Source organism: Zootermopsis nevadensis, unplaced genomic scaffold (assembly GCF_977971745.1).
Source record: "Zootermopsis nevadensis isolate Lab colony 2312 unplaced genomic scaffold, Znev_1.0 Znev_ptg000010l, whole genome shotgun sequence".
Classification (NCBI taxonomy): Eukaryota; Metazoa; Arthropoda; class Insecta; order Blattodea; family Termopsidae; genus Zootermopsis; species Zootermopsis nevadensis.
Window position 1 is genome coordinate 7,316,748 of NW_028259142.1, and position 26,088 is coordinate 7,342,835.

The window sequence follows — 26,088 nt, forward strand, 5'->3', positions numbered from 1 at the left end:
GTTTTTTAAAGAATGTCGAACACATAACCAACAAAAGTATTTGATACAGGAGGAAATTAAGTAAATCTTTCTGTTTAAAATATTGCTGGCATGGGACGTGTTTTTACGAGTAGGCCCACGTCTAATTTTAAAAAATACATTATACCGAAACAAGTACATGTCATATGAATATGTTACGCATGATGATAAAAGCACATTTCTCGTTGATAAGCTGATAATTGCTTAGTTGTTCAATTAATCCCCACCTTTTGTTGTACCTGAAAGTTCATTGTTGCTTTCACAAGACAATAACACTATTCTGATCCATTTACATCCAGAACACACCCTAAAATCTATTTTATTAAAGTTCGATTTAACAGATAAGTAACTACGGTAAGTAGTCTTAACTTCGTGCGCATTCCTATTGAGACAGTGGTAGTCTATGAAGAGGTAAAATTTTATCTTTCTTAGATCCGGTGAATATTCATTACCGTACTCACTACAGCCCGTCATTAACCACAACCATAATCTTTTTCGTTAATATTTGTTCTTGTGATAAATAAGTATTATTTATGTATTGTATTTCCTGATCGCAATTGTCGTATAAACATTCCATAGGAATATATGATCTGAAGCTATTTATCTCATGTGTGCCACAGTTTAAGTATACTTAACTGTCTCCAAAATGAGTTTTCTTCTAAATTAAATAAGTTTTAATTCACATCGGAATATCCGAGTCTGTTTATTGTAACATTAGTTTCTAAAAGCAAGTAGATATGGGTTGTAGACCTTCCTGATGTTTTAACACGCTTAAAAGTGTCGGGAATTTGTAAATAAGATGTAAGATGAAGGTCTATTTATTCTGTAACCCCGTGTCGATCCAGTGACCGACCACCTGTCACGTCAAATTAATTAATATCAGTTGTGAAGGGAACCATGTAAATGCTCACGAAACCGCTGAGTAATGGTGACACTGCAAAGTGTAAGCTGAGTATGCCACTATAATAAAGCTATTAAGTTGTCCATTGAATCGTTTAAAACCGTCCGCAAAATGGCAGCTGTTGAATGGTAGTTTTCTCTGCTGTGTTTATTGAAACCTTACGTCTCTTTTCTGCACATTATCGCACATTATTGTCACGTTCGTGGGTTAGGTTAGGTTCCAGAGGTTTCCATTGGCCCTTTCAACCTTATTCCTGCACATGGCGTCTTCTTAAACAATGTAGATTTCATCAGACCTGTGTACTTTCTTAACACTGCACGTTTAAGCCTCAAAGCGTAACAAGATGTCTGTCTTCTGGGTTATTAAGCCGTGTAATCTGGTAGACGTTTACTGATGTTTCAGAGGTACTTTCTGCTTCCATCTTCAGGGCGATGAATTATCTTCGATGCATAATCATTTCCCTGATGATGAAAGTATGAAACATATCTAATATTTCGGTAAACTTATATGTGATTAAACAATGCAACGTCTCAGAAGACAGCAATTTTTATAGTAACCATGGGAACCTGATATATGAGCTGTAGAATAATTTATATGACATATTTGTTGAATCAAGGGCGGAAAATTACTAATAGTATCCCTTTGGACCACTGAAACATTTGTTTTAAGAACTTACCACTTCGGTGTGCGCTGAGGTCCATGTTGGTCTTACTGTTTTTTTCTGAATGTTTGTTTCAGTCGTGATGCATAAGGATAAGGAAGACGGGATGCACCACGACTCGCAATTCAGGAATCGAGATCTCACGACGTATGACCACACGCTGCTTGATGGCGAAATGTTCCTGCAGGTACGTGCGAACATCGTGTTGATATTGCACCTTCAGAGTGTTCCCTCGCCCTGTACCGAGCCTAAGCACTTTTCCGCTGTCTTAGCAGAATTCTTGAGGCTCTCGAAGCTTCGATTTGTCACAACATTCCGTTACAGTAGACCCTCATTTAACCACGGCTCGTTACACCGCGGATATGATTATGTCTGCCAATATGGTTATGTTTTATTTAACATAAATTGCTGCGAAATAGCAACTGAAACATTTTGACTTCACCTAGGTGTGTCGCGGCACATTGGTTGTGGAACACTATTCTAGGGACAGTTATTTAAAACTAAATATCTCTTCTGTAGCATTGTGAGGGTTAAAACATTTCCTATTGTTGAAAAAACATTTAATGTTACGAAACTTTTGAAATCAATACACGATCTTAAGAGATCTTAAATTTTGAAAGATCACGCGAACTTACCATGACACGTATTGGAGCCAGTTCTAACGCGTGTCTAGTTGACGTTAAACTGCTTTGTAGTGCGCACTGCAAATTGATGCATCTGTTTATTGAACGCGATGCGCCCACCTGGTCACGCATGTAGACGTCATTTACTGACAGACAGAAGCTTCTATCAAACAATGATTAATGATTCCTGCACCTTACAACCTCTCATTCCGTCTAATTTAGCTGGCAAGTGCCTGATTGATTGCAGACCTTCGGTATCTGCTCTGATCTTGCGACTTCCTCTCTCTTCTTGCTTTGGCGTTGTTAACGTGTGTGTATATACATCTTAATTTTTTACCCCTCAACGTTCTAGTACTCTTGTGATTGGTTTTGACAGACTGGAGGGCATTTATTAAGGTCTGGTTCAAGCAAATATGGACAGATAGGTATTTACGTATATTTAGACAGTTTTGTATCACGTAGATTAGAAGCAATTGTGAAAAAAGATGAAACAACGAGTGCTAATCTAGTTGTGTGTTCACAAGAAAAAACGCGGGAAATAAATTGCCGCCGGTTGGTAGGCGTGGCTGTCGGAAGAATGCTGATCGCGAAGGCCGTTTTCGACAGTTTCATGTAAACATGTTTCTTGATATTTACGTAGTTGATCGCGGTATGCAAGAATTATTATGAATAGAAAGTGGGCTTATGTAATTACTTTTTATAAACTGTTAACTGCATAGTGTATTTCGTACATTATGCAAAATAATAACATAAATGACCGTTAAAACATTGGATTCGTAAGATGGTCCAGACTTTTAAAACTCTGATATTTTTTTCACTTGTGAAAAATTAAACGTTGCCCGTTTGAACTGGTAGTTTGAAGAGATTTTTTAAAATATTGTTTTATCATGTACCAAGCTCCAATTTAATGCAACTCTTTGGACAGATAAACTAAACATCACATAAAATTCAATTATGATTCTGTACATTAACTATTATTATTATTATTATTATTATTTAGTGTTATTTATTTTATTTATAATTATTAAATTGAATTATATTACTTAGGTATCGTATTTAGCCCATTTATTTGTGAAATATGATTCAATAAATGAATCTAATTATTATTATTATTAATATGGTACATTTATATATTCAGTTTCATTTGTTTGTTTTACTTTTATTATTATTGAAATAAATTAATTACTTATTATATTATATCCTGTACTCTGGTTTAGTGCTTGGCTGTTATTGGCCTTTTTGGCTGTTGTCAAGCACTTAAATAAATGAACTGAATTGAATTGAATTGAATTTAATTTAATTTGTTAGAGCGCTCTTTAAATTTTATGTTACGCCCACAGATAACTGTTGTAATAAATGCATATTCCTTTTAATTTTCTTGCTGTCCTTTGACAATTATGTTGGTGGACAATTCTTTTGTACTCTTTGATGTCCAGTTTGACTTGCAAGTACAATTTTCAGTTTGTGTAAATGACTTCCAAATTCTACTACATTTTCATAATTTCTATATGTCCATTTACTTGTGTTAAAATTTTCAAAATTATAGTTTCAACACACAAAATTTTTAAAAAAAAATTTAACCCGTATGTGGTCCACCTTTTGATCCTATATTTTACTTTAATTTTGCTGATTCTGGTGGCTTGGCCTTGTGAGACCTCTCATACCCTGGAATCTCGGGTTTCAATCCCACTCTGAAAATGGACGCTTGTCTGAGTTTATGCCATGTCCCGTGAATGTTAGGCCTGATTTTATACAAGGAATGTAGCGAGTTGACCAAGTAAGGGTTGAAAAAATCTTAAGTAGCAATATTTGAGTCGAGCTGTTTTGCCTAGGGAGTAGTTTAGAATAGACTCTATCTGATTTAGTTGCATTTTACTTCCCATAACGACATTGTACAACATATTAATTACTTTGTAATTAATATATAGTGATTAAAGCTAAGGAATTAGAAGTGCAGGTCATGGAGTAGGTATAAGTAGATGAATAATTTTCTTAGGCGATCAGTCGATTCAAGTAGAGAGTTTTAATTTGAAAATCAAAACGTAAGAGACTGTTTTATATAATTGAGCACATATGGAGGATAATAGGTCATAATTAAACATTTTTGAAAGAAAGAGATGTGTAAGAGCATATAGTGGATGTAACTTTCTCAGTATTCGGTCCAGTGGCGGGTTATTATAAACATGGTAAGCCTAATTTACATTGGATTTCCTGAATATATGAGCTACTATCAGCTTTTAAATAAAATCTGTGTATTATGAAGTTATGTTAGTGAGGTTTGACATCCTCACGGCAGCGAGCATGAAGATGATTGTCCTATAGGTTTATCACCATGTAGCCCGGTGGAAATTTACCATTTTTTCAAAGGTTCATTAAGGCAACAACGCAGAAGACAGTTATTTTTATAGGGTTACTTATTTGATTAGTTACAACATTATCCCCCTTTCAAAAGTTCGCAGCGCTGTAATTTCAAGCACCTGACACACGCGTAGCTCAGAAGCAACGCTTCTGATACCTACTTCCATTTCTGCTTGACAAATGAGCGAGGGGAAATATTTCTAAGATCCTAGTTTCACAGAATGTCTTTTCTAACAAAATTCTGTTAAGCCGTCACCTTTTTCCTGCCGTCCCAGACAGTTCGTGGGGTTTGAATAGGCCTGGACTACTCCCATGACCCATCTGTTTTTAACTGAGATTATAGAGGGCAAAGCCAAATGCAGGTGTTTTGTGTGTTAACGTGCCGAAGAGTAACACTGACGTCGACTAACAGACGCCCTGATAGCCGAAGCCAAAGATTTATTCGTCAGAATTTTGCATGTATTTCTTGTATCGCCCATGCTGGCTATACGTGCAGCCCACCACTGCCTTCTGCATTTCAGTGCCATAGAAATTCTAGGTGACTTGTACGGTGTAAGTCACAAAATTATTCGTTCTCTTACATTCTAAACCGTGGACCTAGCACGTCTTTCTTAGGTACAAATGTTTACCTGAGCGCCTCTTTTTTTAAAAAATTGTAATTTATCCTTTTTATCTTAGAGTAAGATACCAGTTTCAAAACTATACAAAATAAATTATAATATTATTGATTTGTTTATCATAATCTTAGGGGGTTTAGAATTTAATCGCGGTGATAGGACTTTTAGAACTGATTGATAGGTCCGTCAAGCATTTATAAGATTTCTTATTATTATTATAGTGATGAATCCCATTTCTACTTGTTAATGTCTTCATTACGGATATTTAAATTATGAAACACAACCACTAATTCAATAATTTATATTTGATATCTCAAGCACATTTGTAAAATTACAAATAATACATAAACTGTGCTGTTTTTAACGACGGCTTAAGTTATACCTTAAATACACGTCACCACGACCGTTCTATGGAAATTTCATTTTGGCTTCAGTTCAATATGGAAAATAATTTACACGACTGACAGAGTAAAGATGTAGTTGTTATAAGTCCTTAAGGACTCGGAATTGGTTCTCCGGCGTCGGCAGGACCTGGCTCCAAGTCAGGGTCAATGATAGATGGCACATATAATGTTCAGATACCTCCTGGGTTTCGGACCTGGTTCAAATGATAGCCATTATTTTTTTACAAGGAAAATTTTATTCGCAGTTGCGCTCATTTCGCACTCGTGACAGTCACAGAATTAAGAAGTATCTTACAGAGATTCAACGATTGGTCAGCGACTTACAATGTGACTGCTAGCGTATATTTGTTGGGATCCCCGGGTGTTTTTACGATGTCGTCAGATAATTTATTTCAGATTATTGACATTCATGCATTATTATGTACTTCTATTAGTGACACAAAAATCAGGGAAGATTATAAATATTTGGACTGGAATAAACGGAAAATGGGCTTCTGTTGGGTTCGGGCAAAATATTTTAAGTTAAATTTCCGGCTAGGGTAAATTTGTTCTTGGGCCGGGCCGGTAATGTTCTAAAATTTCGGCTCGTGCAGACCTCTATAGTCTATATTCTATACTATAAAAATTTGTGATTTTCCTCGTCTTCAAAAAATGACGTCATCAAACAATGTAACCTTATATTTGTTCACTCGACATTGTTGTACCAACACAACAATGCCGAGTAAACAAATGACGTGACAAATTACTTGAGTAAGACACTAAACTAACCTCCCCGAAGGGGGGTTAGTTTAGTGTCTTACTCAAGATTTTAAAAAGCAACTAAACCCCCTTCGGGGGTTTGGTCAAGTGTTTTAACCCCCCATTCGAGGGGGTTGATTTAGTTTCTTACTCAAGATTTTAAAAACTTGACCAACCCTCCCGAAGGGGGTTTGTCAAGTGTTTTAAACCCCCATTCAGGGGGGTTGGTTTCGTTTTAAAAACTTGACCAACCCCTCTAGGAGCTCCGAAAGGAGCGCTCTGCTCTAGTGATTATAAAATATCTCCGGAAATTTTTATAACTTACTGTATTTCTATACGTGTTTAGTCAATTAACAAACTACGAGGAAATATTTTGTTTATATCGTAGGAATGAATACAATCGATAATGGTCTTAGTGGCCTTGAGGTCTGAAGTGTGGGTCTCGGCCACCTAGATACTGGGATAGCAGGCTCAACTTTTGGCCTATCATGAGTATATCTGAAGACGTATGATTTGAGGTTTTCACAGCTGTGAGTATGAAGATTTCTGTCTTCTGGGTTGTTGCGCTGTGTAGTCTGGTATATGTTTACCAACGTTTCAGAGGTCATACTGCCTCCGTCATCAGAGTATGAAGATTTCTGTCTTCTGGGTTGTTGAGCTGTGAAGTCTGGTATATGTTTACCAACGTTTCAGAGGTCATACTGCCTCCGTCATCAGAGTATGAAGATTTCTGTCTTCTGGGTTGTTGCGCTGTGTAGTCTGGTCGATGTTAACCAACGTTTCAGAGGTCATACTACCTCCGTCATCAGGGCGGTGAGTATGAAGATTTCTGTCTTCTGGGTTGTTGCGCTGTGTAGTATGGTCGATGTTAACCAACGTTTCAGAGGTCATACTGCCTCTGTCATCAGGGCGATTCATCAGACTACAGAGCGCAACAACCCAGAAGACAAAAATGTTCATATCTGAAGACATTTCTCAATGTTTGCGCTGATGCAGTAAGCGTATCGGAATATGTGCGCGGCTTCCAGTATTTCCTAAGTCGACTAACGAAGTCTCCAGAACTTGCAGCATAATGGCCTTGTGGTATAGGTAGATAGATGGATGTGTTGTTGTGTTGCCTCACGCGTAGCTAGTGCAGTCTTCGGGCTAGTGGGCAGTAACTTGTATGGACTGCACCAGCAACGCCCAATTATGTTTTATTGAGCCATCAACATGTTACTTCTTACCCTATCAAACCACAGCCATTAGCATGTGCCTTGTGTACCCATAAACCTTTAAATAATAATTAAATTTTGATGCAATACACATCTCAATCTACCCTGAAACAGGCTTTGCATGACAATGTCACATTACTCTAAAGTTCTGATCCCCGAGGAGTTAGGAAAAAGCGAACGCTTCATTTATCAAGCTGAATTGATACAACACGAAGCACAAGAATAAGTTGATCCGTTGAGGCTCGCTTTTATACTGACTCATGCTAACGATGCGGGCCACACGGTGTGTTCCTGTTCCGCACCTCTGTTTGTACTTCCTTACACCATGGCTCACACGTTATTTCAGTTCTGGAGTGAATGAGTTCGAATCCAGCTCTGTCATGGATGTTTGTTTTCGTCTTTTTGTGATGACTTGTAAAGCAAGATCGTGTTATAATCTTGAGTCCTCATCTGTGAAAACTTTTTATTAGTCATTTAAAGCCCAGTGGTAAATATACGTTAAACCTGCCTTAACAGTTAATAAATCTTGCAGTTCGTATTTATAAGAAACTCTAACAGCATTAACAAAATTTATCTCAGTAATGTTTAAATGTGATGTTCTCTTTAAAGTACGGGCTTCTGCTTCGAAGGGTTAATGTAAAATGCCGTGGTTGAGTGGTCAGTGCTTTTGCGTCGTATTCGGTAGGTCCCAGTTTAAGTTCTGACCCGCATTTCGGCTACCTTTACTGGTTTTGTTCGTGGTTTTCCTCAATCCCTGCAAGAAAATGCTGCGATATTATTCACAACTGCTTCCTTCCCCATTCTATGCAATTCATTCGTTATTAATCTTCCGAACATTCATCTCTTGGCCTGTTTAATTTGATCTGTTGAGGGCGTTGTAAATAAACCAAGAATATAAATCTCCCTTTTACGTGATTATTTTTATCAGAATATGGGGCTACTTTCAGAATATACTTTGCTCCTTTTACTTTAATTAACCATTTTCATAAGAAGCTCACTCTTTTAATTAATTTCTAACATTTATATTTAATTATTTGTTAAGCACATGACATGAAGTTTCACCGACCTGGATTTCCAAATAAATTTTAATTATGTATATTATAAGCATTATATGCTGTACCTGTATTATATTGGGCATTATCCATTGTCAAAGATAAATGTGATATACGCGATGTTTCAGTTGTTAGTTCTGCTTCAGTCTTCAGGTGATTGGTTGCCATTATACCTCAGGTAATGGGCATTGCATAACATTACAATAATGAATCAACCATTGTCCCGACCCTTAACACAAGAATAATACGCAGTATTTAGTTTTAAATAAGCCCAGTTTGAAATGTCCCTTTAATTTAGAAGATGTCTGTCTTCTGGGTTGTTGCGCCGTATAGTCTGGTAGAAGTTTACCGACGCCCTGATAATTGAGGCAGTATGACCTCTGAAACGTCGGTAAACTTCTACCAAACTACACGGCTTAACGACCCAGAAGACAGCCATCTTCGGACTCACCACCGCAAAAACATCAGATCCTACGCCCCTAAATTAAAATTTAAAATTATAAATTGTTTTAGTGTTTAAAATTCCGAATTCGTGCGTGGTTGTCCTAATAATTACTATGAAATCTCGTATATTTCGAAAAGGAACATGTTATAAAATGTATTCATAGTATTGTGGAGTTATAGTTCTGCCATTGTCTCCAGAATTTTAATTCTTAAATGCTAATTTGCGATGGTGACACGTGCATAAATTAGAAACAGCAAATATATTATTTTCTTTCCATTTTTATCCAAAACCATAAGACTCACCGAGGAAAAAGTATTGTTCATAAAATGCGTCTTTTACTTCCATCTACAACGTTTCTTCGACAGCCATTTTTCTCTAGTACATGTTTAGTGAGTTAAGTATTATTACCGTCAACATGCTCTCAGAAAGGCATGTAAAACCCTTTTTAATGTTTGTCCGATTTTAACTAGAAATGCAAAGTGTCTACATATTTTTGTAAAACTTCCACATATAAAATTTAATGAAAACTCATTCAACGGTTCTCAAATTCTTACGTGGTTATCTACTAAAAATACAAAATTAACTGTGAATTTTTGCAGAAGAGTTACAAACAATCCAAAAACATAGAATTTACAAATAATTATAGTGCGTGTTTTGATTAAGGATTCAATTTAAAAGACGTGGGTGCTGATAAATCTTAAATTATTTTTATCGTAACCTGTGTGATTTGTGGTGTATATATTTGAACACTAAATTTCCCGCCATGAGCGACTATTTCTTACACAGTATATCTTCCAACAGAGCAACGAAGATTTTTGAGTCTTGCGATGTTTGTATGAATGAAATATTGTAATTACATCACGAACATTGTTTTTATCATAAATAATTATACAAATCACGAATAATTATCGTTGCATTGAAATACTTCCATAATTGAAATGCCACCACGAACAACGAGTGGAGAAGAAGTATAAGAAGTGAAATCTTGATAAACACGTGGTTAACGAGCAAATAATAGCTACTTCACTCACTTGATGGTTTTTGGTGAAACACAAGTTTGATTTCGATAACTTGTCACTTTTACATATTTCTTGAATTTATAACAAATGAAATACTGCACTATTCTCAAATTATCGCGGACTCTTAAATTGCATGCATCTTTTATATCTGATCCAGGGGCTTCAGATAGAAGCCAAGAGTAGTGCAAATAAATCACACAAGAGAGATTCAAACATGCTCGGCGTTCGGGTCAAGGGCGATTGTGGCCATTACGGGACTGAAAACTGCCACAAAAAAACGGAGAACGGTGATGTAGGGTAAAGTGAGGCAGGGGGGAGGACTGGGGCTTATTATAAAATCATTAAGGTCGTTAGAAGAGGGCACGTACTATGCAACGGACGGCAGGCAGTACTGCTAACAAATGACGACCGAGTCAACAGCGTATGAAAACATACGGAGAAGCTCGAACTCCTCCGTTCAACAGTTTCACCTCATTGTCTCAACGACAGAAATGTCAGTGGCGGCTCGTGTAACTCAAACGTGTACCGAAACTGTTACACGCGACGCTCGCCTATTTCCGTCGCGGTCTCGTGGTTTGCACAGTTACTTCGTATTTGTGTGACTACGTCAGACCTGAGATTGGCAGCCCTGGTGCTTTTATTCATTAAGCGTATCTTGAGGTAAATACTGCGCTCAAAATGGTTCTTCCTTGTAAATTACCCTTTTCAGTTCGTCACTGACGTTTGTTTTCAAAAGTTAAAACTATGTGGTATATAGTTAAGTGTCTGAAGTCGAAGTTTGTATAAAATATATTCAACAACATGGCTGTCTTCTGGATTGTGTCGCCGTGTAGTCTGGTATAAGTTTGCCAACGTTTCGGTGCTCCTTGCTGCCTCCATCATCAGGGCGATGAGTCACCAATAAATATATATATATATATATATATATATATATATATATATGTCCTCAAATAAGCTGTGTAAAACATTTTGAAGCATTTCTCTCAAATAAGCATAGTTTAGCTGCCGATAACTTGATGCTCAATGGAATCTGTTATCTTTGCTTTCTCTTAATTTCTTACTTTCCCTCATCTTGTCATGAGGTGTAAAGGCAATGTTGTCCACGTGTTTAAGCACTACGCCATGACGACGTATTGGGGAGTAGAGGTTAACTTAATACATTTCTAATATCGTCAATAGAAGCAGGCAAGTGGTCAGCTTTGATTTTCGACCGCTGCGCCGGTAAGGAATATCCTGATAGAAATCACCAAAATGCCTCAATTGTAACGATACGATATCCTCGTCGTAGTCACTTTAATGCAGGCCTGCTCTTGGTTCAGTAGGTTATACTTACTTAGCCACTTTGCAATACTTTACGAAACGCCAGATTGCTTAGTACAGACTTTCGTTGCAAAAACTTTATTAAACCGCTAAATAATTACATTGAGTTTCTGCAGTATAAAATAATGGTACTTATTACAGCCGAAGTTTCTGCAGTAAAAGTCCTCAGTGCAAGTCAGTGGGAACGGGACTCGACTGTATCCAGAGACGTCCACGTTGCAACGGATGAGCTACTAGCAGCCTATAAAGCTATATATATAATTTATTTGTGTGGATATATTATGTCATGTTGTTGGTATCAAAAACGTTATAAATTATGGTTGAGTATGCCCGTACTGCACGTTTTTCCTCTATAATTGCATGAGTAAAGAATACGTATTAATATACCATTAGTAATTCACTTTTTTTGTTCCTGTATTTCTTTATAAATTATTTAACGACACTTTCAGTATCTAGACTATAGAACGTGAATGAGAGGATGACAGCGAGTAATGAATTGGTAAGGATGTGGAAGGAAGCGGTCTCCAGCATCTTTACTAGCCCTTAAGAGTTGTTCTGTGTTAGTTTTTATAGTATTTATAATACCTCCCAACAGAATCATCAGCATAGACCTAAAACTAATGTGTCCCATTCAATTCCAAACCGCCCTGATTTTCTTGGACTTTCCTGATGGCATATTCTAGGGCAAAAATAAAGAACAGCGGCGATAAAGCATCTCCCTGTTTCAGGCCATTCTGAACAGCAAATGTATCGGACAAATGTTTACCTACACAGATTTTGCTACAAGTGTCACTTATACACGTTTTAATTAGACTGATTAGCTACTTAGGTACATCAAATTCAAGCAAAATATTGTAAAGAGTGTCTCTTTTAACTGAGTCATAATCTTCCTTGATGTCTATAAATAGTTGTTGGGCTGTCCCATTGTACTACCACTTTTTGTGTATTATGTGGCGAATGTAAAAAATTTGATCAATTGCAGATCTATTACGATGGAACCCACACCGATCCCCATTAATCTCATTGACGTATGGAGTCAACCTCTCCAGAATAATGTTGGATAAAATTTTATAGGCAGATAATAAGAAGGAAATTCTTGTTTAATTATTACAGTCAGTCTTATCACCATTTTTATGAATTGGTACTGTAATATATTCCTTAAACTTGGTTATTACAGGTACCAAAAGCACACGAAGTTGATGTACAATTTATGATTAATAAACACGAAAATAATAGTTTTGGTTTGACGTCGGTGTCCCTGGCTGAATGCTGTTAAGGTGATATAACATAAGGACAACAATTAGTACCAAAAATTGAGAAAAGTACGGTTGAAGTACACTAGGTGTGGCGCGGTATGTTCGTAGTTACTGACGCAGGCAGTTAGGTGTGTTCTCTCGTGTAGCTGTTGCTCCCTGCGCATGCGCAAGTTCAAGGTGACTCACGCAGCGATGCACTGATAATACCACAATAATTTGTCTGCGAAAAAGCGAAAGTACGATGCGCAAACCCACGAACGGAGCAGACCTGCATAAAATTTATTTTATTTCTATGATAGAAAATGCGAGATATTTCCGACAAGATAAGGGAATAAAGATTTGTATCCCATACTAAGAAAGGAACAATAATTGGTGTTCCGGTTTGGATATTAAGCTTACGCAAACCTTTCAAAATCAATTAGACATCCACACTCTAAATATCGTCTCCATACTCTGAACATTTCCACTTTTCGGCCATTGTAATTATTGTGCACACATCACAGACATTAAACTTGATCGGCATCATCTCTGCTTGCGTAATGGCAGTACGCACGTAGCGACACGCCTTATTACGTAATCTTATCTACCAGATTGCTTTTTAATTCGAACATTCAATGTGTCATACAGATTACCTGGATTATAGTCTATGGATGTTTCTTACTGAGATTAAAAGGTAATTTTACGTCATTAGTTCTTTGCAAGGTCACCTTACGAGTAATTTTCGTTAGAGAAGCTTCTAACATTTCAGGATCTCCTGAAGCCAATTGGAGGTCAAATATCGTATATCGCTGATGGTCAGTGAATATAATTCATCGTTGTGAACGTTGTTCTTATGCTGACGTTTATACGAAATGTATAAAGTGACCACATAATGTAGAAGTCACCAGTTGGCAGGCCTACGTATTTATGGTTCGTTACCCAAACACATGGCCTTTTCCCAGCATCCTTACTGTCTGCCCCCCACACTTGTTGTTCCAGGGGATTTGTCCCACGAGTTTCTTCTCCTTGGTCACCAGACATGGACACCCTTATGCTTTCAGTCCTGATTTTAAAAGCGTGAATCGAGGTCTTCGTTAGAATACATTACTGTGAAAATTTGGTGATTTTTCAGTGCTGAACATTCACCTCGGATCACGTTTATATATTGTCAGTTTATATTCTGTGCGTGTAAATGATGTAAAAAAATCAGGTAGCGAGATTCTTCAAGTTCCATCAGAGCAACCGATAAATGTGTAGAGTGCGCTCCGTAGACTGGCGGATTTATCTCTCGAAATCTCTGCTGTCATTTACACTTTCACTATGTCCGTACCCGTACCCAGAGTTCCTTGCGTGTCTCCTTCACAAAGTGCCTTAGTGTGATCAAATATAATCGACTTTTCACAGTAGGACTTAAGTGTTACACATTCAACGCGATATTTGATGGCCTATAATCGGTCTTTTTTTGTATTCTTTCTTTTTAACAAATCGATATTGAAAGTAGGCGTTGCTATCAAAAGACGGTCGTATAAGGACCTAAAAAAACACCGCTCTCACCACGCAGTAAATATTGGGAATACCACAAATGTGCTTACTTGAAAAAATAGATGTTTTTAGAAAATACAAAACCATTTCGTACCGCCATTAAAGACAAGAATCCCTATTTCTAGGGGTTTAATTCTTCAACCTCATTGACCCCACGTTCGGGGGCGTGGGTTTTGGATATTAAGAAAGCGGGTCCCAGTGTCCAACTGAACAAGGCTCGTATTTAGACATTGCGCCCACTGTGACCGGCCAGATTAAAATAGAGGCCTCATAAAATAATATGTAATCTTATAAAGCAGTCCTTGAGAATGCGATAGTCACTCTACTGGACATGACATAACAACTTGGCAGTGGTTTGTATTTTGCGCCAAATGAATCCAGTCAATATTACCACTTATCATTTTGTTGTGGTAAATTTTTGTGATGTTCTTGTGTGTTTTGGCGCCGTGTAAGACTCGGTAGATAAATTTTTCCTTCCGTATATGCTTAGATGTTCCAGGACGTTTCTTCCTTTCAGATTTACCGATTAAACTTTTGCATATATTTTTAATTTCTCCCGTTAGTATCACATTCCCTCTCATCTCGCATTCTTTGATTTTATTATTTTAATGGTGTTTGGCGAGGAGAAATGTATTATTAAGCTCCTGTTTATTACGTTTCCTCCAGCCTCTTGTCAATTCGTCCCTTTTTGGTCAAATAATTTCCTTAAGCACCCTTTTGCCAACCACCCTCGACTCATGTTGTTCTCTTAATGTAATAAATTATAATAATAATAAATTTCAAATAACAAAGCAGATATTATAATCTAAAAAAAATGGAACTTGTCTATTAATTGATATAGCAATACCTACTGACGAGAATGTGATTAAGAAAGAAGCGGGGAGGATCTTGAAATACAAGGACCTTCTCATTAAACTACAGCGAATGTGGAAAGTGAATGCAAAAGTAATTCCAATAATTATAGGAGCAACTGGAACTGTCTCCAAGTCACTGAGAAAATATTTGGCCAACATTCCGGGCGAACACAACATCAGGGAACTGCAGAAAACTGCCATTTTATGATCTTCATACATCATTCGAAAGACGCTGTCGTAAAATATGTAGTCGTCTCTAACAATAAAACTATATAATACATGTATCACGTATTAAAAACAAAATGTATTTCGGAAATAGCTTCTGCACTATGTACCTTAGGTACAAGGTTTGTCTCGGGTACATGGAAGTAAATACCCTATGATGATGCGAAAATGTATCAATAATGTAAGATTTGAGGTTTTCACAGCGGTGAGTCTGAAGATTTCTGTCTTCTGAGTTGTTGCGCCGTGTAGTCTGGTAGATGTCCACCAACGTTTCAGAGGTCCATGCTGCCTCCGTCATCAGGGCGATGAATCTGACCTCTGAAACTTTGGTGGACATCTACCATACTACACGGCGCAACAACCCAGAAGACAGAAATCTTCATCCTCTGATGACGGAGGCAGTATGACCTCTGAAACTTTGGTGGACATCTACCATACTACACGGCGCAACAACCGTGAAGACAGCAATCTTATACCAGTAATAATAAAAAATCTACTGAATCATATTAACATTACTTATAATTTGTTATTTTATTTATGTGAGAAGTTAGTTTGATACCTTTTATGTAAACAGTTCGAACATAACTCCACTTGCATGTACCTGTTTGTTTAAAAATTTGCATAGATTTTATCCATCTCAATGACGAATGAAGAATTTTGACATTGGTTAGATGGACAGAAAGAAGAAACACGAAAATTTCAAGTAACTCTCGAATATTAAGTACAACTAAGAAGTTCACAAACGGCGACCATTTCACTGGCCGCGAGTATTTAAACGTAATCAGTAGTGTTGATAATTTCACCACTACTTTATACCGATACGTATGAAAAAAACGTAAACAAGTAAAATGATAAAACAGCTAATCTAGTTTCGTCTACGGGCACATATGGCCTATCTTTAAAATGTCCGATAAAAATGTCAAAGTTATATTTAATATTATTTTGTTTGGTTACAGTATACGAATAACATAACAAGGCTTTTCTTTTGACAGTAGGCAAATAGACAGTCAACGTATAATTTCCATTCTATTTTAAAATAGCTCTGCAGTAAACAATAATTTTGCAGCTCTTATTACGAAACTTTACTTTAAAACCGTCACTTATCGTCTTTTGTCACAGTTCGGTGGCCTTACAATTCCTTGACGTGTTGTAGAGTGAACCAGCCGAATGATTCATGTTTTTCGAGGTGTGATGGAAAACAGTAGAACACGAATTTCAAGAAATAGAAGTTACCATCATACATCAATATCCATAATGATAATTCAAATGTTGTACACATTTCTTCAGAAAAATAATTTGTATCTTTTCGTTTGCGTTTTACTTATTCTTGAAGATTTCTGTCTTCTGGGTTGTTGCCCTGTGTAGTCTGGTAGATGTTTACCAACGTTTCTGAGGTCATACTGCCTCCATCATCAGGGCGATGAATGAGCTAATTGAGTGGAGAGGTTCCGGTCCCTATAAACCTAGCCCTCTCCACTCAATTTGCTCATTTATCGCCCTGATGACGGAGGCAGTATGACCTCAGAAACGTTGGTGGGCATCTACCAGACTACATGGCGTAATAACCCAGAAGACAGAAATCTTCATACTCGCCGCTGTGAAAACCTCTAATTCTACTTACTTATTCTTTTTTGGTTAATAGTTTTATTTTAATATATTGTTCTTTCAGAGGGTTTTTTTTAAAATTATACTAAGTACTTTAGGAAGTTACTGTCAGTTCATTATCTTTTAATCTACTTGGTTCGTTTTATTTATTACAATTCTTGTGCATACATACGAGTAACTCTACGATCTTATATTATCTTCTTTCGGTTCATCTTTATTATATTAGAGTCAACTGACAGGATCTTTATAATTTAAAATGACATGAAAAAGTGTTCTTCTTAAACTTTAATTTAATATAACGCGTCATTAGATCCCGAATATATTGGGAGACCGTTTCTGTCCGCTTAAGATATTTTCTCTCAGAAACTGCTGATTGGTAACATTCAAGTTCTGTAGAGCATGTACTGCATCCATCTTTAAGGTAGAAGTGAGATAAGTTCCTCTTTAAGTAATATAAATAAATACCGGGTAGGTTACAAGGCGTGTTAACTACGTGGTAGCGTACTTGTTGTGGGTTACGGGATCGTGTCCTCATCAGGTCCAATTTATACATTCATCTTTTTCATAATCTACGTTATACAAAAGAATTACTTTCACAAAGTTTTATTTTTATCTAATAAGAGTATTTAAAATGCGTTTCTGTCTTTCACGAAAACACCACATCTCTGTCAAAAATATAGTATTTATTAAATCATTTATTCTTCATAAAAAGAACCTAATTAAACCAATAAACAGACTGAGTGACTGACTTGCAGAGATATAAAAATAAAAATATGTGATAATAAAATAATTTCTAATGATTTGTAAAGGCCTAATCGTCTGTGACATTATTAAAGCTGTTGCAGATAATTATCTGTACTAAATTCCTGTTTGTATTCAGATCTGTCAGAAGACAGCCTTTGGCTGCCGATACAAAACTCAGCCAAACAAATAATTAATTAATTGGCAGGGACTCTCTAGCAACAAGTCAGCCTCATTTATTGGATCGTTAACACTTTCGTGCACCAGGAAGGAGGATAATGAATTACTCGTCACGAAAAGAAAGCGCTTCTGTTATTAAGACATTCAGAAACAGATCTAAGAATCGGCGAGTTAAAATATTGAAATTTACATTTCGTGATAGGATTGAACATCATCTAGCGGATCTTGTCAGTTTTATCTCAAAATTGAGAAATACTGTTATCAATGTGGGTAACACGAACCCTTTGTGGACCGCATCTCTCTCCTTTATCAGCATATATATCCTCACTGAGATGAAAGTTTGTCAGATAAATTCTAGATTGAAACCGAAGTTCACTGTGAATTGAACCAATACTTATCAGGTCAGGTCTTGCTGTCCTCAAGTTTATGGTAAATTTCCCGAGTCCCTTGAGGATTATTTTAATTATAAGTTAAAACAAGCCGCCATCGACTCATCTTCCGTTATACCTTGTTTATAATATTCCACGTCTTTATAAACTCTGTGTTGTAGATGATAAAAATATTTATAGTTTAAAATTAGCCCATCTATTTCTCTTTTTACTTTTCTGTGACGTCGAATTACATGTCTTACATGACATATTTAATAAATATATAGTATTTAATAATAAAATTTCCTTATGGTAATAATAGCCAGGGTGAAGGCGAAGTTGTCCGTGGTACTTACCTAAGCACCACGCCATTCAGAGGTGTTTCTTAGTCTAGGAGGTGAGTGGTTATCTTACACGCCCCTGTTAATTAACTCAAGGGAACAAACCCGGTACCTGTTAAATAGGAATCTCAGTGGGCCGCTGAACAGAATATGTCTGAACGTAATGGCGAAGAAAGAAATTCTACCTTGCCGTCATTCAAACCCCGATCTTTCAACTGGTAACCTAATCCCAATATTGGCAGAACTATCATCAGAGATGAGTGGAGAATTGGAAAGGTGAAGTTGAAGCCCACTGTAATGTCTGCAGCAAAGACTCCGACATCCATCATAGTTCGAATTGAAACTGGAGGAAATTATTCAGACGGGAATGTGGTTATCTGAATACAGTGGAACCTCGATATAACGCGGGTTTCGGGGGACAGCTTCAGTACCCGCGTTATATGTGAAATTGGCATTTATCTAATTTTGGAATCCCTGATACTATGTATATTTATACAGTGAATAAAATACATGAAATTTAAGGTAATTTCAAATTTATATTTCAATAAAGCTACTGGCATAGACCATTAGCATCAGAACAATGAAACTCCTCGATCAAAAGTGATGCTTACTAAATTTTGCGGTTTGAACAAAATAACCCCAAGGTTAGAGAAACCAAAAACATACCTGTTCATAGCGGACTATGGACTTTACCGTCTGTACCCGCACACTACAGCAAGAAACGTTGCAATAGTCTTATAATGCAACCAAAACATTTCATAGAAATTTATACGACGTAATACTCATGTAATCTTATTGGGGGACATGATCACAGCAGCGGTTTATCCGAGTCCGCAGTATATCAAGGTTCCACACTGTATGTTACGTCACAAGACATATTTTATGTTGTAAATAAAGTAATACTGCCTTATTTTGAATTACATCCTGAATGGATATAGGCCTGAAACGAAACTACGATGAAAAAATAATAAATAAATAACAACAATAAAAATAATAATTACACTGTTATTCTTATCATAGGCGTGTTTGAAGATTCTACGGTCAGTTTCGTAGAAATATCAATTCGTTTTTGAATCCACAAAACGGGTCATCACTTTCATAATAAAAGACAGTGCTCGTATTTAGCTTCATATTTATCCTTTCTGGTAACCAAACTGAAGTCCTGCCATCGGCCAATAATTTTTCTCTGTAATTCTTATTTTAGTTTCCGAAGAATCTCATGCTAATCATGAGAACAGAGGGAACTCGATACATTCCGTAAGTTGGCGCCCACTTTCGCGTGTCAGTGAGAAATACTGACAGCCGCTTACCGATTACCCCACCACGCTTACCTGGTGTTATTTTCTTGGAGTATCGAAGGCGAATTATCACCTCCACTCCCCTTATCACTCCCCTTTTCGCCCGTCGTTATATGACAGCCAACAGCAAGGAATATGTACACCGAAATCAACGCTGCCAGACGTAATATTAACACGTGGTTCAGCTTGTGTTGTTTAACGTGTCCGTTTTAACAACAGGGAAGAGGGGACACATTGCAACAGCGCCATTGGTGTCGGTTTCTGTGAACCAGCGCTCCATTACCAGTAGCGAAACTGGTGGCACAGTTATGAATGAACGTAGTTAAGTGTTTCTTTGCTGAGTCTGTTGTTTTTCTGAGTTTCCCACGTTTAAGCTGTGGTTTGTAAAGTATAGTCATTCTCTTCAATGTCAAATAGCTTGTAGTAACGGAAAAATTTGCAACAATTCGATCATAAAATTTGTCATATTAGCCTTTAATCTTAATATAATGTTAATTGTAATATAATGGATAACGTTTTTGTGTGTGTTCAAAAAGGATGTGCATTACGAGTTTTAGTATAATCGCTAAATACTAATGAAAAATATTTTAAAAAATCATAAATTTGTTGCATCGTGCCTCGGTCTCCCCTGCATGTTATACTGTATAGCGTCGAATGAGTTGGGAAAATTATTACAAATTTTTAGTAGTTAAGGAATTATAAGTAGGGCTACTGTCACTTTATTTACTTTGAGGCACCATGTAAAACCATGATAAACTTATCGCCGCCGAGATAGCTGGGTACCTGCCGATTACAATTAAGTATACATAATTATCACTACAAGCACATTTTCATTCTGACTTATGGATTGCATTATTTTGTATCGTATAAACTTACAGTGAATGCTTAGGGAAGAAGTGGGAACGTCTTAAAGGTAGCTCTGAAGAATTAAGAGCCTTGAAAATGGAAAGAGACTTTGAGTGTGAGGTAGTCGTTCACCAGTGTTTGGTATCGTCTCTATATTTTATTAAGTATATTTTATATATTATTTTAACTGTTTTACAAATGCTTGTTTTATAACACTACATTTGTAAGACTTGAGGTTCTCACAGCGGTGAGTATGAAGATTTCCGTCTTCTGGGTTGTTGCGCTGTGTACTCTGGTCGATGTTAACCAACGTTTCTGAGGTCATACTGCCTCCGTCATCAGAGTATGAAGATTTCTGTCTTCTGGGTTGTTGCGCTGTGTAGTCTGGTCGATGTTAACCAACGTTTCAGAGGTCATACTGAGTGGAGAGGGTCCGGTCCCTATAAACCTAGCCCACTCCACTCAATTTGCTCATTTATCGCCCTGATGACGGAGGCAGTATGACCTCTGAAACGTTGGTTAACATCGACCAGACTACACAGCGCAACAACCCAGAAGACGGAAATCTTCAACACTACATTTGTCCACTCTGGCGGTAGACCTTCTCTGTCCAGATCCTAGCGTGCTGAATGTCCAATATAATCATAATTTGCTGTACTTTTGTGCTGTTTGACTTAGAGGACATCTTTCCTGAAGCAACATAACGAGAAGTCTCAGTTATTTAAGATGACCTTGAAGGTCATTGGGTTGGGCCGTCCATTTACTTAGATAATACGCGTCAACGATTATGATTACTAGACGAACGCGTCACGATACGGCAAGCCGGGTAAGTACAAGAAATATTCGTAGTCACATTAATGCATATTGGCCCATGTTTTATGTTTATATTTTTATTAAAAGTTATTGAAAGACATTTATAAATGTTCTGTCGTCGTAAAAGTTATCAACTTTTGTTCATGTGTGTGTCCTTTGGCGTTGATGTTCTCTCTGATGTCAAAATATAAAGTAGTCCTATAAATAATACACATTCGAAACATTTCCATTAAACTCGGACAAGGCGGCTGAATCATTACTTCATGTGCCGTTAATACAAAGCGAGCGCTTTGCTTATCTCTGGTTTGAGATCACGCCTGCAGGTAAGCAACCCATTTAACATCGGTCTGCACTTACTGACCCTGAAGCGACATACATAATGATCCGACGTCAGGTGCCTGAATGCCAGTCGGAATTATTGACATGTCAGGCGGAAGTGTTAGTTGAATCTAAGCAGAGTAAGGATGGACGTAATACAGGCGCTGCCAAATGCGTGGTGCCACAATAATTCGGCACCGGATTTGTTTCGTGTTGAATACTCGTGGATTTAGGTAGGTCGTTCGCTTCTATTTTGGAACTTATTGCTACTTCGTGAACAGCAGCTCAATAAAGTTCAAAGTTCCTTTTTTACTTTAATCACATGAAAGCGGGATACCATATCAGAAATAAAATAAGTTTGAACTAAGTGGGAAAATTTTCAGGCTATGTTCCAATACGATTTATTTTTGTTATTGTTTACTAACATTCGCTAGCGTCGCGTTTCAATTTTCTATATAGTTCACTTGTTAAGAGATGTTCTCAACACCCCTCAACACCCTTTCCTCTCTTGCCCTGAAGGCCTGGTGTATTTTTTAACACGTGCCATTGTTATTTAACTGACAAAGAAATGTATCCATGTCGTGGATTTTGGATGTTTAAAATCGCTACAAAAGAGCCCACTATTGGACTGTTTATTGAGCCATTTCAATCCAATTGACAGGCTATCTCGAGAATAACTTTTCTAGTATTCATTTTAATATTATCCTTCCACCTGCAACTAGCCACACGAAATTCTCTACTACAAAATTTTAACACTTTTGTGTCTTCATGCCTTCTACATAATATCACCTATTGATTCTTAATTTAATTATCCAAAAAGTACTAAGTAGAGAGAAAACTTGTATTGTAAAGTGTTTTATCATGCAGTCTTCCTCTACAGCCATCTTACCATTTAATGTTTATTGTTTCCTAATATTCTCCTCAGGACTTTGTTTTAAACACCCATAATGCAACTTTTCCCTTCAAAGCGAGTGATAAAATTATATGCAAAGCCCAGCCTATATGAAACGACTGGTATCTCTTATTTTTGCTGTTGCTTTCGTGGGTTGCATATCATCATCATCATCATCATCATAACTCTTACGAATTAGGCCTTGTAGTCAGTTCCAATTTAAAATTACTTCTGAAATTATAAATTAGTTTTGACATTTGGAAGAACTCCTTAGACGAGTTGTCAAGCAGTCGCCAGGTCTCTGTCTCCTACACAGGAGAGTACAAAACACAAAGACGAGGACAAACATCGATGCCTTGAGTGGGATGAGAACCTGCGATCCCTGATATCCAAGTGTCAGTTGAGATCGGTTTGGTCTAGATGCTTCCGGTTCAGAGGTATAACGTCAATCTTTTACAAGACCGGCTCATGTTTTTGCGTTTTTCTTGTCGATAGTTCAAATACAGATCACTCAATACACAGAATCTCTTCAGCTTGATAAATAGGCCCACACTATTTTGTTATTAATTTCCTAAAAAGCGAGGATTTCTTTATTATATTTACAGCTGTTAGCTTCCTTAAAAGGGCTCTCTCCTTATTTTACAATGTTCTACATGTTCTCGATGTCACATAAAGTTTCTCTGCTGTTTCTATCAAATTTATTTATTCTACCTATCATATAAATTAAGTTCTCACATTTGTTGTAATAGCTGATTATCCACAACGATCCTCAATCTCTCTGCTAGCCTGGCTCAGTATTAATCTTAATATTGCTGTCGTACCATCGCGTGCCTCAAGACCGCTACGGTAGCTGTTGAGGTCCCTAGGGATCTGCGATAAGCGTGTTATAGCTGCTCCGGTCTCGTCCACCGGGTTATGCCAGTGAAGGGGAGGGGAAAGATAATTCCCTCTATACTCAGAAAAACCCAGTACTTATAAGGACTTACCAGTTATAAGTCCATACATATAGTTTAATTTTAATTTTGTGGATGAAGCAGACGGCAGCATCAGATATTGATAGATGATGAGAGGCGAGGGGGTCCTCCAGCTTGGGACTTGACTTATCGCTCACAAAGTTTCATCCTTAAAATATTCCGTGTCACGAAACGTTTACACAAGCCTTTGAAATGTACGAATATTTTTGAAACGATTCAGTTCAAGTATCAATATTTTATACTTGTAATGACGATAAGGTTATGTGTGATAAATACTCGGGAATTATTGGTTAACAACGAGAAAGTGGAAGAATAACATTAGGGTGGATATTAGACAGGTGGGTTTTTTTTGTAAATGTGGCAAACCGGAAAATTAAATAAATGGAAAATAATCTGACCCAAATAACAGCATGCATTTGCTGAGATTATTTCACTTCTAATTTGATATTGAGCGTTAATTTTAGGGCTATGAAATATCACACTTACTTCGAAAGAAACCGACGTGTTAATCCCCTGTTTTAGGTACTTACATGTGTTTTTATAACACATGTAAGTACCTAATTGATTGGTTAATTGATTAATTAATTGGTTTTAATAATATTCGGTACAAACTAGACACCATTAGCGATCATGATATATTTTAACTTTCCTCAATTATAGCAAAATTGTGGTCATGCCAATGTTACTAACAGGAAAAACAATAATCAAATTCATAAAATAATTTTGTGGATTTCTCATATAATATACATCTTTTATTAGGATAGATGGATCGTGGAAATCTTACGAAATATTTTGGTTTAATGATAGAACATTGTGACATGGACGACATACGAACATGTAGCTTACTAATAATAGGCTGTCATTAGTATTAAGACTAATGAAGTCTAATCTTCTGGAACAATAAACCGCATCACGCAAAAGTAAAATGCTTTCCAAACTTGTACTAAACCTCGGACCGAGTTATTAGTTGTGCTACCGATTATTCCACACATTACAGTTATAAATCTACGGATTTTAAATTAGATGAAGTTTTAAAACGATTTCATCATATTCGTATACGTACAAACTTATCCAACAAATTAACAATTTTTGCTTTCATCCTGTGTTTTTTCTGAACTGTCAAATTATCATTTTTCCGAAATGTATGGGCGCCCTCCGACCTTCAGAGAATGCTAATGACTTACCCTAATGTATAGATTGGCCGACACCAGTGAGCTCAGTTCTAGACCCTGGATAATACGTGAAGGTTCGAGAAACAAGTTGGACTGCTAACCATTTCCTTCCTAGAAATGAGATATGTCGTTCACAAGCATAGTATTTTAAACTTAACGTTTCAGTTACGTGAGTCCTCAACTGACATAATGTATATTAAAGCGTTTGAGACTTTGTAACAGTGAAAAATCGAGTTGCCAAGTAAAATATAAACAAAATGTACTTTTGAAGATTTCCGTCTTGTGGGTTATTGCGCTGTGTAGTCTGGATTTCTTTAGAGATGACCCAACCCTATCAGCCAGCCTAGTTTGGATTTATCTCCTATTTGGATACCTGTCATCTCTAAAGAAATCCAAGTTGGGCATCGAGTTTCGAATTAATATTCATGTGTATTTATTCCCACCTTTTGTGAGTTTTTGTTTTTTGGCTTTATCGTGTTTATGAATTTTGATTTCTACATACTATTCTTTTACGTCCCACGGATGGATGGTGTGGTAATGCCTTTTTATTCCGGGACTTTCACTTTTTACTTTGTCCAGAGATAGGGATTAGCTCTATCTAGTGGGCCCAACTGAGTAGGAACCTGAAGACGGAGATAGAGCCCCATCTCCGAAACGTCGTTTTTTACGTTTTATATTTACTAATCGATGGATAATATCCAAGAAAATTTTTATTCAATTGGTCTTCTGAGTTGTAACGTCGTGTAGATTGATAATTTACCAACGTTTCAGAGGTCCTTCCTGTCTGCATCATGAGGTTCATGATAATGATAATCGAATAGACAGCTCTACATCGTGTCCATCTTTGTATTCACAGCCGTGAGAACCTTAAATTCTCCTAAGAGTTTTATGTAAACTGATAAACAAAAGTTGTGCCTAACCATTGGAAACTGTTCGCCTGTTGGACTACGGTAGGATTAACGATTGGTATGGCTGGTAAAATTTACACAGCTAAGCGTATAGGCCACTGGCAGGTTCCATTTTGAATTCATATCTAATTGCTAGCGTGACTGCAGAATAGTGGCTGATATCGGGCGTCATAATAAAGAAGCAGGCGTCATAAAAATGTAGCCGTCGCCATAAAAATAACAGATTCCGAAGTAGAAACTTTACAGTCACTCTGTTGCGTTTGAAATTCTTAGTTTCTTTATATCTGTGTTTATCGTTTGGTGTTTTGGTATTGTGGTCTTATGGAAAGAAGTGTTAAGACCCTAAACATCACGTTCAGGAAAAGAAAATACAACTTTTAGACGGCCCTGAATTCAAGATTTATTT

At 36.9% G+C, this 26,088-nt stretch overlaps 1 protein-coding gene across 4 annotated transcripts in view; it reads left to right on the plus strand.

Annotated features, from left to right (window-relative positions):
- ss (aryl hydrocarbon receptor spineless) overlaps positions 1 to 26,088 on the plus strand; it is a 265,001-nt gene that overhangs the window by 168,777 nt on the left and 70,136 nt on the right. For all 4 annotated transcript variants that reach the window (XM_087346402.1, XM_087346401.1, XM_087346400.1 and 1 more), the window contains one exon: positions 1,658 to 1,767. In XM_087346402.1, the coding sequence (XP_087202528.1) occupies positions 1,658 to 1,767 (110 nt within the window). The remainder of the gene's footprint in view (positions 1 to 1,657; positions 1,768 to 26,088) is intronic.